Source organism: Manis javanica, chromosome 8, assembly GCF_040802235.1.
Source record: "Manis javanica isolate MJ-LG chromosome 8, MJ_LKY, whole genome shotgun sequence".
In the NCBI taxonomy this organism is placed as follows: Eukaryota; Metazoa; Chordata; class Mammalia; order Pholidota; family Manidae; genus Manis; species Manis javanica.
This window is the reverse complement of record NC_133163.1, coordinates 105,014,854-105,033,292: the sequence shown is the minus strand read 5'-3', so window position 1 is coordinate 105,033,292 and position 18,439 is coordinate 105,014,854. Positions and strand designations below refer to the sequence as shown.

At 35.3% G+C, this 18,439-nt stretch overlaps 1 protein-coding gene across 10 annotated transcripts in view; it reads left to right on the top strand.

Moving 5' to 3' along the window:
- Positions 1 to 11,071: 11,071 nt before the first annotated feature.
- The window catches only part of DNAAF4 (dynein axonemal assembly factor 4), a 67,964-nt gene continuing 60,596 nt past the window's right edge, over positions 11,072 to 18,439 (top strand). For 6 of the 10 annotated variants that reach the window (XR_012120700.1, XR_012120699.1, XM_037020984.2 and 3 more), the window contains exons 1-3: positions 11,088 to 11,300; positions 12,360 to 12,507; positions 16,041 to 16,174. Coding sequence is in view for 8 of the 10 variants with exons in the window: in XM_037020984.2 (XP_036876879.2) it covers positions 11,178 to 11,300; positions 12,360 to 12,507; positions 16,041 to 16,174 (405 nt within the window). In the remaining 2 variants the exon portion in view is untranslated. Of the gene's footprint in view, positions 11,301 to 12,359; positions 12,508 to 16,040; positions 16,175 to 18,439 lie in introns of all 10 variants that reach the window. The other 4 variants (XM_073211885.1, XM_037020985.2, XM_037020987.2 and 1 more) reach the window with 4 other exon arrangements.

Genomic DNA, 18,439 nt, shown 5'->3' with positions numbered 1-18,439 from the left:
TTAATCTCAGAACATTTTAAAGCTTTTTAGAGGCATTTATTTAAGAATACTAGTTTAAAAGCATTCTTTTGTCATTAAAACAAGTATCATAAGAATTGTAATAGGTAATACTTGCCCAATGCAAATTTGTACTTGAAATTACATGCTTGAAATTAAAAGAATGCTCATGAGTGCTTAAACTGCGTATCTTTTAAAAATATTCAGATTTTTAGACTTATCAAATCAAATTATCCTGAATTAATGAGGTTTTACTATTTAGTGATGTATGTTTCAAAATAAATGTTTACCTGTTATGTTAATGATACCTATATACAGCATCATTTTTGGCATGGTTGTGGTGTGTCTTGTACATTTGATTGTCAACTATTGGTAGGATTGACTTAGCAATAAATCTGATTCATTTCTTAATATTTTTTAAAATGCCAGATACCATACTGTCATAGTCCCATTATATTTTACTTGAATTCCCATTGTATTCACAGGTCTATTTTTTTGTTTTAAAAATCTAGTATTACAAGGTAGGGATTTGTTTTTTTCCTAGTATTTTCACATACAGTCATTTAGAACTGAGTCTATTACTATTTAAATCATACATGTTTAAAGAAGTATTAGTAATAGGTGATTTATGAATTGCTTTGTGGAAAAAAAATAAAGTATGAAATAAGTAGGTTACCCCCAAATCGTTTATTTTCTTTATATGGTTAATATACAGGTTAGTCTTCAGAGAAATAAAATTGGCTTGGTAACTGATTGACTATAGCAGATAATAGTTTGATTGTTTAAGGGCTTGCAAGTATTAAACCAAATAATTCTCAATTCTGAATTATTTTTTAATAACTACTATAAATAGTGGTAAGCCCATTCTCCTTTTTCTTTTTAAGATACTTAACTCACAGTTTCCTCCTGATCCCTTTTCCTTCTTTAAACACCATGCTAGAATTAAAAATTAGAAGTTTAGCTTATCTTTCACATTTTAGTTTTTTATTCTACAGATAAGCAGAAGATTACTAGAGGTTCTACTATCAAAACAGTCCATGTTGGCCATTCTTTTCAGGGATCATGCTAAATGTCATTTGTGCATTGTGTAAAGAATGTTATTTATCAATATATAGATCTATTAGTAGAAATTATGTATGGCAGGCTTTCTTGAATAATATGTATTGTGACTTTGTTTCTGATAGTGCTATGTCTCAGATTCCTTTAAATAAAGGTAGTTTCTAAAGAGAAAAATAACTTTTTAAGTGCTTGACTTTCATTAGGACAAGTAGGTGTGACAACTGTGGCTTTGAAGAGATGTCCCTGGAAACATTAAGTAGAGCAAAAACCCATAATTTACCAGGAATTTAATTTTATACTAAAGAACAAACCAATATTTTTGGGTAAACTTTGCTACACACATTTTTTTTCCTGCTAAATTTATACTAAGCACTGAGTCCTCAGTTTTCTTTAGAAAATGTAGCATAACCTATCTCTATTTTCATTTTAACAAATTAGGACTTCAGTTCTGTTAATAGAAAATGAATTAGGAGTTCTACAATTCCAGCAGCTTAAAGATCCCTGAAGCAAAGACACCACTGTAGCAATAATAATAATAAGCCTGCTTGAATGAAAAGATTAGATTTACAGAAGACCTCGAAAGTTTGTTTGAAATAACCATCAAGTGCTTTGAGTCTTACTTAAAAGGAGGCTGTATAAAATGTGAACATGTCAACTGATGCAACTTGGCATTAGAGGTAATAGAAGTGACGATGAGAAAAAAGTACATCAAGATAAAATTTGGACATGTGAATGTTCTATTTAAACATATGGAAGGGAAAAATGTAAGAATGCAAGTATCTTACCTGCTGTAGGAGAGAGAAAAGATGCACAGACTTCTAATGAAATAACGTTATGAACTGATGCTCTAAGACACCCCCTCTGTTACAAGCATATAGTAGTGATAAATATAAAAAGACAAAATTGGGTTCAAAACCAACATCAATATATACAAGGACAAGAAATACAGAAAGAAAGCATAAACCATTCCGAAGCAGCAGCCTGCCTGACTGGGTCCAGAGCAGGAATTTGCAGTCAGAAGTTCTAATCCGGCAGGGTAATGAGGTCTAAAACTGCTACTTCATCTCAAAACTTCTATGAGATGTAATAATGCAGTATTAAAAGGGAAATTATGACTTTAGATACTTTTTAAGGCCAAAATATAATGAGCTAAGTATTTGTTTCAAGAGGATAAGAAAATAAAATATCCTAAGGAAAGTAGAAGGAAGGAAATAATAAAAGAATAGGAAACAAAATAGAAAAACTCCGGAGAGGAGTAATAAAGCCACTAGCATGTTATTCAAAAGAATAAAATAAAATTGATGAGACTCTGGTGAAACTGATCTTTTTTTTTATGATACGAAAAAACAGGAATGAAAAGGGAATAAAAATATAGCACTGCTTTTAAGCTAGGGGCTGAGCTGGGATTCCTCTCCAATGCTGCAACACTTGTGAAAGAAAGCTAAAAAAGCAAAACCTACCTCCAACTGACACCTGGGGCTCTAGCTCATAGAGGATGTGGGCCAAAGGTGAGAAATATGGGCCAAAGGCGACAGAAAAACAAAATGACAGTTGTGCAATTTGCTTACTTGATAACTGGTACATATTACCACCAAGGAATTGAAACCGTGAATTAAGGTGTACCATTTGTCTGAATTGGGGTCCCAGGATACACGTTGATGGCAATTTAAAACTACTAGAAAGGAAGGGATTGACCCAGAGGAAAGAAGACAATGAAATAAAAGATAAGCCACATTATAAATTAAAATTTCAAAATATATGAAGAAACATGATAAGAAAAACCACCAGCAATCACCTTCTGAAATTTCAGTCTACTCAAAGTGAAAATAATAGAATAGCCTGAAAAAGACTTTAAGAGAAGTATGTTTAACAACCCTGAAAGGCAAACTGAAGAATTATTAAAATTATGAAATCCAGTAAGTAGACATTCATTCATTCAACATTTATTGAGTGTTTTTTATGTGTCATGCACTGTTCTGGATGCTAAGAATATAGCAGTATATCAAACAGACAAAAATCACAACTTTCATGAGGTTTTTATTCTAAAGAGAAAATAAGTGAACTATAAAAGTATGTTAGAGAATAAGTACTATGAATAAATATGGAATGGGATAGGGAAAGCTGAGGCTGGTAGGGCAAGAGACACAAAAGAAAATTTAAAATATTAAGAGCTCAATGAAATGATATTTAAATAATGACTTGCAGGAGTAAGGGGGACTGTCATGCAGACACCTGGGGAAGAGAATTCCAGACAAAGATAGCAGCAAGTACAATTACTCTGTCGGGGGAACATGCTTGATACATTTCAGTTATTTCAAGGGAGACCAGTGTGTGTGTGGAATAAACAAGAGGAACAGCAAAAGAAGATGGGATTCGAAAATTAACAGGAAACTAGATTATGTGGGACTTTGTAGTTCCTTGTAAGGTTTTGGGCTTGCACTATGAATGCGATAGCTATTGGAGGGCTTTCAAGGGAGAAAGATCATACTGACCGCTGTGTTAAAAATAGATTAGAGCTGTAGGGAGTTGAAGACTAGTTAAGAAGCTTTATAGAATCCATTTGAAAAACGATTTAACTTGAACCATAGAGACAGCAGTGGAAGGCAGGAGTGAAAAGTAGATCTTGCTTGGTCTTGATTCAAACAAAATTACTGTAAAAACACACAATCAGGGAAATATACTATGAACTGGGATTATATGATATTGGTAATTATTTTTGCTTTGTTACAATAGTGACATTGTGTTTATGTAAGAAAAGATCTACTTTTTAAAAAAGATGCATACTAAAATACTTATTAAATCTACTTAAAAATATTCCAGGGGGGTAAAAATGAGTCCCCACCAAAATCAGTAAGGATATAAGATTTTAAAACATGATTTTCAAACATGATCTAGTTAGCATATATAGACTAAAGTGGTAAAACGTGTTGTCCCATTCAAGATATACATAAAGATACTAATAATTTCAGATTCTTTTAGAATATAGTGAATTATGTATATAAGAAGTCATAATTAAAAAAATGTAAGTCACAACTAAACTAGTATAAATACAATGTAGTTTGTAAACTAGCAGAGGGCAACGTAGAACGTAGAAAATTTCATCGAACCAATAGAAGAGAGCAGAGCAGATAAAAACAATTAAAAAATGCAAGTAAAACCAAATCTATCAGTAGTTACAACAAATGTAAATGAATTAAATTCACCTGACACTGTCAGATCAGACCAAGAATATTTTTCTCCCCAAATGCTGCTTACAAGCAACACACATATAGAAATTCCAAAAGCAAAGGAATGGTTTATGTACAATGATATTCATAAGAAGTGGAAAACCCAAATTCTAAATGACTATATACTTTTTAAAAAAAGTTAAAACCATCTATGTAATGGAAAACTGAAGAATCAAACCTTCGTGTTTTATAAAAAATGAAATGGAAGAAATGATCACAATTGTTTAAAAATCTATAAAACCAGTAAGTTATATACAGAATGATCACAAATAGTTTTTAAAATAAATGCTTTCTATATCTATATATACTGACCTAGAAATAAATATCTGGAATGATTGTATGCCAAAATGTTGATTGTGGTTATCTCTGATAATGTATTCATGATTTCTCCCTTGGTATTGTCAGGAGTAAACATATATTCCTTTGGTCATCAGAAAAAATATTTAAAAAAAAAAAAGAGATTGGAAAAGGTATACCAAATGTAATATTAAAAAGAAGGAAATTCTGCCATTTGTGACAACAGGGATGGACTTTGAGGACATTAAGTGAAATAAGTCAAACAGAGTAAGACAGATACCATATAATCTCAATTTTATGTGGAATCTTAAAAAACTGAACTCGCAGGAAACAGTGTGATGGTTGTCAGAGGCAGGAGGTGGGGGCTGTGCAAACTGGGTACAGGGAGTCAAAAGGTACAAACTTCAGTTATAAATAAGTTTGGGGATGTAAGTTATAGCATGGTGACTAAAGTTACTAATACTATTGTCTATTTGAAAGATGCTGAAAGTAAATCTTAAAAGTTCTCATCACACAAAAAAGTAATTTATAATGATGTGAGGTGTTAATTAAACTAATTGTGATCATGTCACAATGTATAAAGCATCGTATTGTACACATAAAACTAATACAATGTTATATGTTATATCTCAATAAAATTGGAAAATATTTCTGGTTACACGTTTTTAGAAAAGAATATAAGGATGAGAATAATTAAGAGGAATATAATTAAAGAAGGAAAAACCCACCAAAATGATAAAATAGAGCCTCAACATACATAAAAGACAAGACAGAATTTCAGGAATAAAATAGTTCTGTGAGATTAAACAAATTCATATCCAAAAATGATAAATCATCTGTGTCTGTGTGTATACTGAGTCAATATGCATTTAGAATCTTCAGACAAATGTGGCTAAAACAATAGAGTTTAATTATTTTACAAAAGATGAAGTTTGAGGATAGTTCCAGGACTAGTTAAATCATCAGCTTAATATCAGGAAACTGTGTTGATTCACTTGGCTTTTCTCTCGCACTTGCAAGATGGCTACCACTGCCCCATATATCATTTTCTCAGAGAACATCCAAAAGCAAGCAGTGAAGGAGGGTCATGTTGCTCTACTTTCTTCAGGTGGAAGAGATTTCAGAACCCACAGGAGACTTTCTCTTTGAGAAATAGAAATGATTAGTTTAGGTCAAACATGAGTCATCCTTTTGGGCTAGACTCATCTTTTCTGAAATTTTTGCCATCTAATATGGAAACAAAATTACAGTTTTGATAGCAAGGAAAAGGGGAGAATGGCTTTTGGATCAGCAACCACCAAGAGCATGTACCACAAAAATTAACAAGCTTGAGATAATAAAGCGCCTTGTACCAAATAAATAAGAAATATACATTTATTCAAGCATTCAAGGATCACTTGCAAAACTTTACTATATCCTAAGTTATAAAAGAAGTCTCAATATGTTTCAAAGAATTATTGTGAAGATTGTGTTGTCTGACCAAAAGATAATGACAAGAAAAATTGTACAGAAGGTAGAGATTTCCCATAACCACCTGCCCCACATATGCACAGCCTCCCCATTATCAAAATCCCCCACCAGAATGGTACATTTGTTACTACTGATAACCTATACTGACACATCATTATTATTCAAGTCCATAGTTTACATGAGGGTTCACTCTTGGTTTTACACATTCAATGGGTTTGGAAATGTATGCTGACATGTATCCACCATTATGGGATCATACAGAGTAGTTTCAATTCCCCAAAAGTCCTCTGTACTCTGCTTAGTCATCCCTTCCTCTCTCAGTCTGTGTATAGTCTTTTCATTCTCTTGATAGTGTCACTCACAGAGCAGGAATTTTTAATTGTAATGAAGTCCAGCTTATCAGTTCTTCCTTTCATGGATCATGCCTTCAGGGTTTATCTAAAAAGTCATCATCAAACTCAAGGTAAACTAGATTTTCTCTTATGTCATCTAAGAGTTTTATAGTTTGGCATTTCACATTCAGATCTGTGGTACATTTTTAGTTTATTTTTTGAAGAATATAATGGTTGTCTCTAGATTTTGTTTGTGTTTAGTTTATATGGATCCACAATAGCCAACAATATTGAGAGAGAATAAGAAAGTTAGAGCAATGGCACTACCCAACTTCAAGACTAGGCCTCCTTGGAGATTTCTAGGGAGCTGGAATGTCTGGCCTCATACAGTGAGTTAGGAAGTATATCCACTGCCTCTACCATTCGAAAGAGATCCTAGAGAATTGGTAAAATTTCTTCCTTAAATGTTTGGTGGAATTCACCAGTGACCGCATCTGTGCCTGATTCTTTCTGTTTTGAAAAGTTACTGACTACTGGTTCAATTTCTTTAATAAATACAGGCCTGTTCAGATTGTCTATTTCTTCTTGAGTGAGTTTTGGCAGATGTGTCTTTCAGGGAATTGACCTATTTCATCTAAGTTACCAAATCTGTGCACACAGCACTGTTCATAACATTCCTTTATTTTACCCTCTTAATGTTCATGGGATCTGTACTGATGTCTCCTATTTCAATTCTGATATTAGTAATTTATGTCCTCTCTTTTTCTTAGCCTGGTTAGGCTCACTGATTTTATTGATCTTCTCAAAGAGCCAAGTTTGCTTTGTTGATTTTTTCTATTGAGTTCCTATTTTCAGTGTCATTGGTTTCTGCTGTAATTTTTATTGTGCCTTCCTCTCCCTTTTTTCTGCCAATTTTGGATTTAATTTGCTCTTTTTCTAGCTGCTTAAGGTGTAAGTTGAGATGAATAACTTTAGATCTTTCTTCTTCTGTAATATATACCTGCAGTACTGTAAATCTCCTTCTAGTCAGTTAAAGTCCAATAAAACCCCAGCAGGCTAGGGCCTGATTCTTCTAAGGACAGACATTATTCAGAAGAAAAGAATGCACTTGCATATTTCAAAATGGTTCCTTTTCCACTCCCCCCTGCTGGGAACATGGAGGGATTTTTCTTTGATACTAACTGTAAAAACATGGAAGAGCTTCAGGAATTAAAACTCACAAAGTGTGAGGGATCCCTGATGACAAGGTGTCCTTAGAGTTTTAATCTCTCAGACTTGCCCACGGTGAGCCTCCAGCAATTTGTCCACTATAGTTCAAGTTTTTGTACATCAGCCCTGGTCCCCAGGGAGGTTTCTTCTCTGATTGTGATTCCCTGTAATTATCTGTTGGTCTCTCCAATTTCGGGGCCAAATGGTTTGCCCTGTGACCTCACTTTTCCTATGGATGTAAGAAGAGTTACTGAATTTTCATTCTGTTCAGTTTTTCTACATGTTAGGATGAAAGAATGATTTCCAAACTTCTAACCTGTAAGAATAGAAACTAGAAGCATTAAAAAATATTAAGTATCTAATATTGTGCTAAAAAAGTTAAGTAGGAATAATCATCATTACACTCTGTAAATGTAAATCTAAGATATTTGGACCAAAAAATAAAAGTAAAAGTATGAAGGGTCATTTTATAATCTTATAATCTCTACATGAGCTACATATTCATATGTAATTGTAAATCATGTTGTCTTTTCCTAAAGGCCAAATTTAAAATAATAAAATGAATAATGCATTTAAAATCTAGCATATAGATTTTGGTCTGAAGAGCTATTCTCCTTGAAAAAGAAGTAAGTGTTCTGGGAGAATGATTGACTCCATTGCTTAGAGGTAAAAAGGAAAAAAAGAAAACTTTAGAGTGGGTCTAAATCATCTTATTCCAAGATAAAGGGTTTTTAGGAGGCTTTCAAAAGTTCTGAAATAGTATTTAAAAATCATAGATAAACCTTTCCCAATGGTCAAATTTGACATTTGACCATGAAAAACAAACAAAATTATAGTTAATTAATTTTATGACACTGATATAGTTAATTAATTTTAGATTAAGAATAATAAACAGATTTAATTTTTGCTTCATAATAGACATTTTCAATTTCTAGGAACCTCACAATTTGTAAGAAGAAAATAAGGATTCTCCTCTACTATAGAGCTTGTTTTCAAGATTTTACTTCAATTCTGTAATATTTCTTACATGCAAAATAATATCAATATCTGTATATGTGAATTACGACTCATAAGATGAATAGTACAAATTCATCACCCAAAATCAAAGAGAGAAAAAAAATAACTTAGCAATTTCTTTGATGCTCTGATGGCATGCTGTGAATTTAAGGAATAGAAACAAACTATAGAAAATGACTTTGGGTGTTCTCTCTGCGTTTCCTAGGGGAACCAGCCAATAGGACATAGACCTCCTGTCTCCCTGAAGAATGGACCGCACCTTAACTCAGCTGGCCCTGATACTGGTAGTTTCTTTCTTACAACTAAAACTTAGCATGTGAGTCAAATATCCAGATACCAGGTAGCTGGCTTTCTCAGACAAGTCTTTTAAGTTTTTGCTAGGAAGCTGCTATTAACAGCTACTTCTTTACCCAGTCAGAATTACTCTCAATTTCTGAAGGAACCCAATCAAGAGGAAACCCTCCTTCTCTTAGACTTCCCCCAAACTCTAACACCCTCTTCCTGAGACAACCAATAGTGTCTTCTACTTTGCTCAATGAATAATGAACACAACTTGTTCAACTATGGGTGTCCCTGTGGTCTTTCTTTACTGTGCCTTTTGGCAAACACCAGTTGTTAATTTTAGTTCAAGATTTCAATCTTTTTCCTTTGTGGTTAGTGCTTTTTATATCATATTTAAGAATTCCTTTCTTACTCCAAGATCTTACAGATACATTTTTTAGATTTTCAGTTTTATGTTTTTAGTTCATCTGAAATTCACTTTTGTATGTAACACCATTTGCCAATCTCATTCTTCCCCATACAGTAACCAGTTCCCCTAGCACCAGTGTATTCAATAGTCATTCCTTTCTTTGCTTTTCCCCATTTATGTGCAGAGCCACCATTGCCATATATCAAATTAGTTTCTATACATGGGCTAGAGATTATCTGTTTTTAAATCTAGTAAGAAACACAGATTAAAATGTTAATATTGAATTAATTTCAAGGCTTGTGAAACACCATTTAAATAAGTACATAAGTAATGAAACTATAATAATGATGTTTTAAATTGATATCAGTTGATGTAATGATTCAGTAATAAAACCACGTTTTTTGTTTAATGATATAATTAAGTCAGTAAGTAATCAGTAAGACTGTGGTAGGAGAAAAATTTTACTGCAGAGGTATGTGATTACTAACAGATTTTCTTGAAAATCTCAAGTAGCACAAAATATTCTTATTATCTTCCATATGTACAGTACTTCACTTTTTTTATATGGTAGGAGAATCTAGACTTTAAAATGTTATGTGAAAGGAGTGCATAAACCCTGTCTTTTGAAGACACAGGAGAGTTTGAAACCAAATGGTAAAAATAGCAAGAGGGCCAAAGGGGGAAGACTGATAGGTTTCACAGCTTTCTCCACTTAGAGAGACAAAGCAACAGAAGTCTAATGATGGCTCTCAGTATTCAAAGTAATAGAACCTGAAATGATGACCTGCTGACAAAATTGGGTAAGGTAGTGAGGGGTGGCCTGTTCGGGGGGAATGGTGGGGTTTTTTTCCCTCCCAAGTTTGCTGCTCCTAAAGTTTCATCAAGGAATTTTTCAAGAGGTTAGAAATTTGTGTTAAGGGCCTGCAAAGGTAAAAAGTTAAAAATCCAAATCCCTAGGCAGCAAGTATTTCTTAGGTGCTTAATTTTCATGTAATTCAGTGTTTTTTTAATATCAAAATCCAATAATTTATAAACTGAGTCTAGAGAAGATAGCCTGGGGATAGAACAATGAAATGGGAATTGAGAAGAGAATGTGAATCATGGTTCTGCCACTAATCCATGTGGAAGTGGGGTTAACTGTATGTACTCAAGATTCCTTAAATAAGTAGAATGACTGTCACCTTCATTTCCTTCCAACAGCTGAAGCTCTAAGTCATCTTAAGCAATTGTAAAATATATCCGTGGAAATCCAACTTATCCTACCTACAGTTGAGCTGAAGCCAAGCATTTGTTCAGTGAGTCATAGGGCCGTTTCTCCCCATTTTTCAAACCATGATGTGAACCCTAGCTACATTACTTTGGTGGCCTCAAAGTTGATAGGATTTGGAGAATTACACTAGTACAGGTAAGCCTCCAGTCCATATTTCCTGCATGATCAGGAAATCTCCAAAACTGTAACACCAAACGGTGCTCTTACAGGCTTTATCAGAGCAAACAAAAGGCCGGGGCTGCAATGGTGCGGGGGCCTTGCACCTGCTTCTCCAAGGGCACGCTTTCCTACTCTGTGTGCGCACGTCCTTTGCATTCTCAGGCATTAAGATCTTTTCTTAAAACAGAATTGAGCCTATTTCTTCAAAGATTCCCTCTGATCGCAGGAAGGGTGGAAGACTCCAGGAAGTGATCTAATAGCCCCGCTACGTTGCCCAGGTGGAGTCCGCGGGGCCGTCGCAGGGCCGCGCCCGAGGCACGCTGGGAACGCGAGGCTCCGCGGCTCTGTCTGACCCGGAAGGCCTGGCGCGGAGTCACCCCGGCTTCCCTAGCAACCGAGCAGGCGAGAGTCCTAAACAGCAGCATCATCCGCCGCGGCCGTCTCCAGGGATGCCTCTGCAGGTTAGCGATTACAGCTGGCAGCAGACGAATGCTGCGGTCTTTATCTCTGTGCCCCTGCGGGGCGTCTGCGTCAGAGACGCGGACGTGTTCTGCACGGAAAGCTACCTGAAGGTAGGAATATGAGTCGTGACTGCCGGTTCCCGGGGGTGTGGTCCGAAGCTTGTAAGAGCGCGGCTGTGTACACGCAACAGGCGCGTGCTTGCAAATAAGCGTCCTAAAATTTTAGCCCTATTTTTTAAAAAAGCGAATCCCTTACATTTCCCTGTATGGCCCCGGAAGATGACTGGTTAGCCAGAGACGGGTAAGATTTCTCAAGGGAGGAACAACCTAAGACAGGCACAGTCGCAGGGGGGCCATCAGGTGAGAAATTGGGGATCAACAGAGGTGAGGCTTAGAACCCCATCCCCCCTGTTTTGAGAGAAATCTTCTGCATCCGTGGATGTTTTGTTGCCCTTGTCTAGCTTGGATTAATACTTAGTCTATAGGCACACACCTGATCATCTACATTTGCCCTCTTACAGCACTAAATTATGTTTTCTACCTTTATCTTGCATCTACCTACCACTTAAGCATTTTATTAAAAAAAATAATAATAACAATAATAATAAGGGAGAAATGTGGGATTCACATATAAATCAAGTATAAAAATCAAACGAATATTCATATTTGACCTGATTGTTTATAGTTCATAATGCGTGATCAAAACCGAAAGTTTCTGTGATGACTGCCGTTGCACTGTTCACCATGTAAGAACTTATTCACTATGTAAGAACTTGTTCACCATGTAAGAACTTGTTCGTTATGCTTCAGAAGATTGGGGACTGTTGCGAATTAGGCTTGGGGTTGATTAATGATTGTGCTTTGAGTCCCCTATACAGAATTTTATTGTTGTTAACAACCATTTGATCAATAAATATGAGAGATGCCCTCTCAAAAAAAAAAAAACAAAACCGAAATCCTATGGGTGGCACCTCATCTGTAGACAGATCAGAGATAATTTTTATCTAGGACTGCTAATCTTTTGCAACCTTCAATAAATTTAGGCATTTAAGAAAATTATTTCGGTTTCTAGCGCTTATTTCTTAAAGGCTATCTTTAATTTGTAATAAAATCCGCTAAATTTAATTAGTAATTAAATAACTTCAATCCCCCCTCCCCACTTCTGATTAGGTCAACTGTCCTCCATTTCTATTTGAAGTGTTTCTCTATGCTCCTATAGACGATGAGAACAGCAAAGCCAAGATTGGGAATGACACTATTGTTTTCACCTTATATAAAAAAGAAGCGGCTATGTGGGAGACCCTTTCGGTGTCAGGTGGTAAGTTCTTTATTAAAAGATGTTCATTTCGTTGTGCTTTTTATACTTCATACCTTTTAAGAAGTTGTCTTTGAAACAATTATGTTTCTCTTCTAGAAAAAAATAGGAACATGAAAATGATTTAAATGAGAGCACTTCAGGTGCCACATAAAATAGATAACCCAGACTGACTTACTCAAAAGTTAGAGAACACTGAGAGAAGCTTTTAAACAAATGTGGGCTTGTATCTTCAGGGATTAAGGCCTCCTGATACAGTCTTTATTGAGCACTTATTTTGTATTAGTTATTAACACACCTGTTAACTTCACAGCAGCCTATGATTTAGGTACCCCACCCCTTTTTTTGAAGATGAGGCTACTGAGCACAGAAGGGTTAAGTAATTGTCAAAGGTCACACAACTGATAAATGGCAGACTGGCACAGGAGCCTTAGCAGTTTGACTCTAGAGCAGCAGTTTTCAACCCTGACTGTATATTTGAATCATCTACATCACTTTTAAATAATACAGATGTCTGAAACTGAACCTAGACCAATCAAATCAGTTTCTAGGAGTGGGGTAGTTTTTAAAAAGCTTTGCAGGGATTATAGTGTGCAAAGCTGAGATCCTTTATTCTCTGTATTCTTAATCAGTACTCTTTTCTTCTGCCAAGATCAGCTTTGTTGATCAGTCATTGCCCTCTACTGCTTTAAGTTCTATTTTCTTGTTCTAGTTTGTCATTATAGGTCTTTATATCTACTGCATGAAATTTCTCCTATGCCTCTGGCGTTAAGCGTTGAGTAGGGACTATTGAAAATGGAGAGGTTGCAGCCATTCTTTATATTCTGCTTTCTTGTTATCTCATAGTGGTATATTTAATTTTGCAATCATCAGGATCAGGTGGAATTTTTCCCTAAGATACAGTATTCAGCTCAGAAAATATAGTTAAGGTAGGTAACATAGCTAAGTTACTTTAGTTCTCAGTGAGTCCCAGACTAACTGAGGAGTTTTTAAAAAACCAGATTCTGCTCTCCTACCCCTGTCTTCTTTTGTGATTCAGTACATGTGAAATTGGGCCTGGGAGTATGTCATGAAATACACCCAGAGTGTTCTGACTTCTTACCTAAGATTAAATATAAATGCTTTCATTTAGTTCAACATTTGTTATAATCTTAATTTAGAAGTAAGGTGGGACCAGAACCATCATGTATTATAATGGCTCATTTAAAAATAAACAGATTGGGGGTGTGGAGAGAGACTTCCGAGGTGATTCCGATGACTGGCCAGGTGTGAGAACCACTGACTTAACATGTTTGTGTGTGTGTGACTGTGTCTCCTGGTGGCCAACAGATTTCTCCAGAAAACGTTTTGTCTACCAACTTTATTGTGTATAAAGAAGGATCATATCTGGAAATCTGTTACTTTCCCCTATTTCCAACATGAAACACTCTTCTATGTCACATTCCCTTTTATGTCACCTTATCCAGGAGTGGGAAGAGAATTTTCTATCCTAATCATGATCTTGCTCTCTGTTTTGCACATAGGCTTTCATAGCTCAGCTACTTTATTCTTTTCTTCCATGGTTATATGGTCACCTATTCCAAATTTTGACCATTTAAGCCAAAGTTTCATAAACTTTTGTAAAGGACCAGATAATATTTTGGATTTTATGGGCCGCATATTGTCTGTCATAATTACTCAGCTCTGCCATTGTAGCACAAGAACAGCTATAAACAGTATGTATTTATTGACACTGAAATTTGAGTTTACTCTAATTTTTATGTCACAAATATTCTTTTGAGTTTTTCAACTATTTAAAGTATAAAAATTATTCTTAGCTCACGTGCTGGAGGAAAAAAGGCCACAGGTTGGATTTGGCCCTAGTTTGCCAACTTCTGATTCAGACTAGTCAAAACAGTCTTAAAGCTGACTTATATAACAAATAATGAACACTGGTTTTACTTCAGAAACCAGGTGTGAGATTCCTTTAGAAATTAAACTCTAAAATTGGAAGTTTCACATCCAATTCAATACAATTATTTCTTAACAACCTTTTTTCATATGAAGTATTGTGGAAATCCAGTCTATACTCCAAGCCTATTTTATTATTCAAAACATATTTGTTCCTTTTTTACTTGAATTTCTTTCCTGATGCACTTTTCATTTCTGGATGTGGAGCATTTCATTTGGAAAGTAGATGTTCTTTTAATAATTTCTGCTTCTGAAGCTGCTCCAACCATCTACCCCTCTCTTACTAAATGGGAGAGTTGGGGAGAGGTTTCAGACCAAATTACAGTGTTAATTCCCAGCCAAGATTTTGCGTAAGTAAAAATCCCATACTTTTAACTTAACCTGTAACTGAAATTTAACATTACCTTCAGTTATGAATACAGGCAATAAAGTTATATCAACAAACATCACAAAAATGTTTCTATCACAGGTGCCTCTATTATACTTACTACTTTGAAATTATAGTATTTATTAGACTTGCTGCTGTATGTTATTTAATGCATTAATAAAGAAGCACATATTAGTATATCACAAATTTATTTTTTAATATTTTTTAAGTGTATATATTTTAACATACCTAGTTTTCTTTGTAATCCTGCATATTTTATTTCCTACATTTTAAAACATTATGAAGGAATCTATGAGGTTTTTAAATTCTGCCCAGGGGTCTGCTGCGCAAAAAGGATAACCCCTGCCTAGGGCCTGATTCATCCCTCCACCCCTGCTCCTATTCTCTTCCCCACTTTACTCTTTCCCCCCAAGTTTTCTCTCCCTCCCATTTTTTTGTACTCAGAGTCTAGGATCCCTTCCTGATCCATCTCCCTCTTAGATAATTTAGTGGATCCCAGCCTGTAGTTCTAAAACATTGAGTCACTGAATATATAAATAATTATGAATGGTGAAGTTCTACATATAGTGTCATGTTACTTAATAATTTTTCCTAGGGCTGGCCCTATACTCTTCCTATGTATAAATCACCGTTTATGTTTGTGAAGGTGATTAATCATATCAGATAGTCTCAACATGCGGCCTCTTGATTTATTGTGATCAGGTTTATAAGCAAATAGCCCTGGTTTCTCAACAGACAGGAGGAGAATAAATGTGTTCTCTTTACCTCCATCTTGTCCCTTCCCTCCCCCAAAACCCTCTCCCTCTCATTCTACTATCCTCTCTATCCCTCTTGGGTCCCCCTCTTTCCTCCCCACTCACTCCCTCTCCCCATCCTTTTAGTCTCCCACCCTGTTGTTTCTCCTCTCATTCATATTCTACTTCCCCTCCGCACTCTCTCCCTTTCTCCTCTCTCTCTCTCTCTCTCTCTCTCTCTCTCTCTCTCTCTCTCTCATGCACCCATGCATGTTCTATAATCATTTAAATGGCACCATTTAATGTTAACTTCTTGGCCAGTTTAATATTGAAAAATGTTTTCATTTCTCCATGTGAAGTTGGACCCCCAAAATTCTCACCCTGAATCAGTATGTTAAGCAGTGTTCTCCTCACTAAAACAAATTCATCATAATCCTAATTTAGTGATATTCCTTATGTTTTAGTTGACAAAGAAACGATGCAAAGGATAAGAGAGAAGTCTATTTTACAAGCACAGGAAAGAGCAAAGGAAGCTATGGAAGCAAAAGCTGCAGCAAGGCGGGAAGATCAAAAATACACATTAAATGTAATGATGAAGGTAGGCTGAGGATTGGTAGGAAACTCCTCCACAGAGATAATAGTAAACTTTGTAGGGTTAATTGTTTCCAACCACTGTACTTTCTTACTTTTTTTAGTGTTATTATTTTTTATTTTATCAAATGTACCTTACAGTGGTTCAACAGTCCTCCTACCCCTTCCCTCTTCCCCCCTCTCCTCCTCCTTGGTAATCACTAGTCACTTCTCAGTGTCTATGAGTCTAATGCTGTTTTGTTCCTTCTGTTTTGTTTTGTTTTTACATTCCAAATAAGTGAAATCATATGATATTTGTCTTTCCCCGCCTGGTTTATTTCACTGAGCATAATACTCTCTAGATCCATCCATGTTGTTGCAAATGGCAGTATTTCCTTTCTTTTTATGGCTGATGTACTTCCTTACTTTTTGTTCATACTTTGGTTATAGGACTTACTATGTTGTGTAGGCTGTCTACTACTTAACATGTGTTCCTGAGTATCTGTATGAAAGTCAAGAGTGTAAAGGGTATTTGAAAAATAGACTTACTTGTTTCAGGGAAAGTGTTCTATTTCCAAGGGAATAAAGAATTTATAAGGTTCTATGGTGTAGGTGTGTTACTTCTATTTTAATGTTGGAATAATGAACATGATTATTTAAAACAAGAAAAACAGATTAAACACTAAATATTGACAATACCTTTTTAACTGTTGAGGCTTTCAAGTTAAAGTTTTAATTAGCAATATATTTTTTGAGATAATTCACATACCATACACATATTTAAAGCTTTCATTTCTAGTGGCTTTTAGTATATTTGGAGTTGTGCAACCATCACCACAATCAATTTTGGAATATTTTCATCACACCAAAAGAAACGCCTTACTCATTAGCAGTCACTCCCTATTCCTCCCACCCCTAGCCCTAGGGGCCTAATCTACTAATCTGTTTTCTGTCTCTATAGATTTACTGTCCTGACTAATTTTTACAAGTAATTTCTTTTCTAAAATTGTCATTCTGGCATCTTGAAATGGTTAAGAAATCAAAACAAGCATTAGCTAGCTCATCAAGAATTCTGTCAACCCATGACTATTCTTTTGCATTAGGATCACTAGTATTGTTTTTATAATCAATAGCTCATAATTCCAAAGATTTCTCCCCTGCTGTTTTTATCACTTCTACTTGATGTTTAAGTGTATGCTTTGGTTATATACTTTGTCCTTTACTTAATTCACCATGTGGTCAGCTGATTAAAGATTCCTGCTTTCAGTATACTTGGTAAGTTCCATCTTTTATTGATTGCATTATCACTGCTGTCAGCCTTTTGATTTTTATCATTTTCCTGAATTTAAGAAAATAAAAGCAGAATAATACCAAGTTGTGGCAACAAATATTTACTGAACTCATAAAATAGTTAAATAATGGCACATATACTGTTTTATTGGTAAAAACAAAACTGAACACTTGATAAGAGACAGTACCACCATGGTATACTAATCTACTGATATATGAAAGCCTGCTTTGGTGTTTGGAAAGGTGGTTAGGAGTATTAACATACAAAATATGAAACTGTAGATTGTATTAAAGTGGATAGAACTTACGGAAGTCTGTAGCCTACCCTACAAATTATCCATTTTTTTGGTCTCCCTCAGGAGTACTGAGAGTTGGGACTATCTTTTCTTTCATCCTTATAACCATTGCCAAGTAAACAGTAGGTACTCAAATATTGGAATGAGTTAATGTGAATACATTGCTTCAGTACCTTGTAACCATAGCAAAGTTCTATTTTGATAGATAGATGAAGATATTTTTACTCTGTTCAATCTTACATGCAATTCAGACAAGAACTTTGATGGTCCAGTAAGAGCAGATAAAGAGATGTGACAACACCAAGCTTAAGCAGTAAATGAGCATAAACTTGAATTACATCTATCAAAAAAATGTTTTTGTAGTAACCTTTTACAGATAATTAGCAAGGCTCCTGCTAGGCTGTATGTCAGTTTGCTATGCTGTGCGTATGAGTCTGTTTGGGCCACCATAACAAAACACCACAGTCTGGGTGGCCCTAAGCAAGGCATCTCACAGTTCTAGAGGGAAGAGAGTCACAGATCAAGGTCCAGCAAGGTTGGTTTCTGATGAGGAGTCTATTCCTGGTTTGCAGATGGCTGATGGCAGAGAGAGATCTCTGGTTTCTCTTCATATTAAGATATTAATCCTGTTGTATCAGAGCCACACTCTTATGACCTCATTTAACATTATTTACTTCCTCAGAGTCCCATTTCTAAATACAGCCACA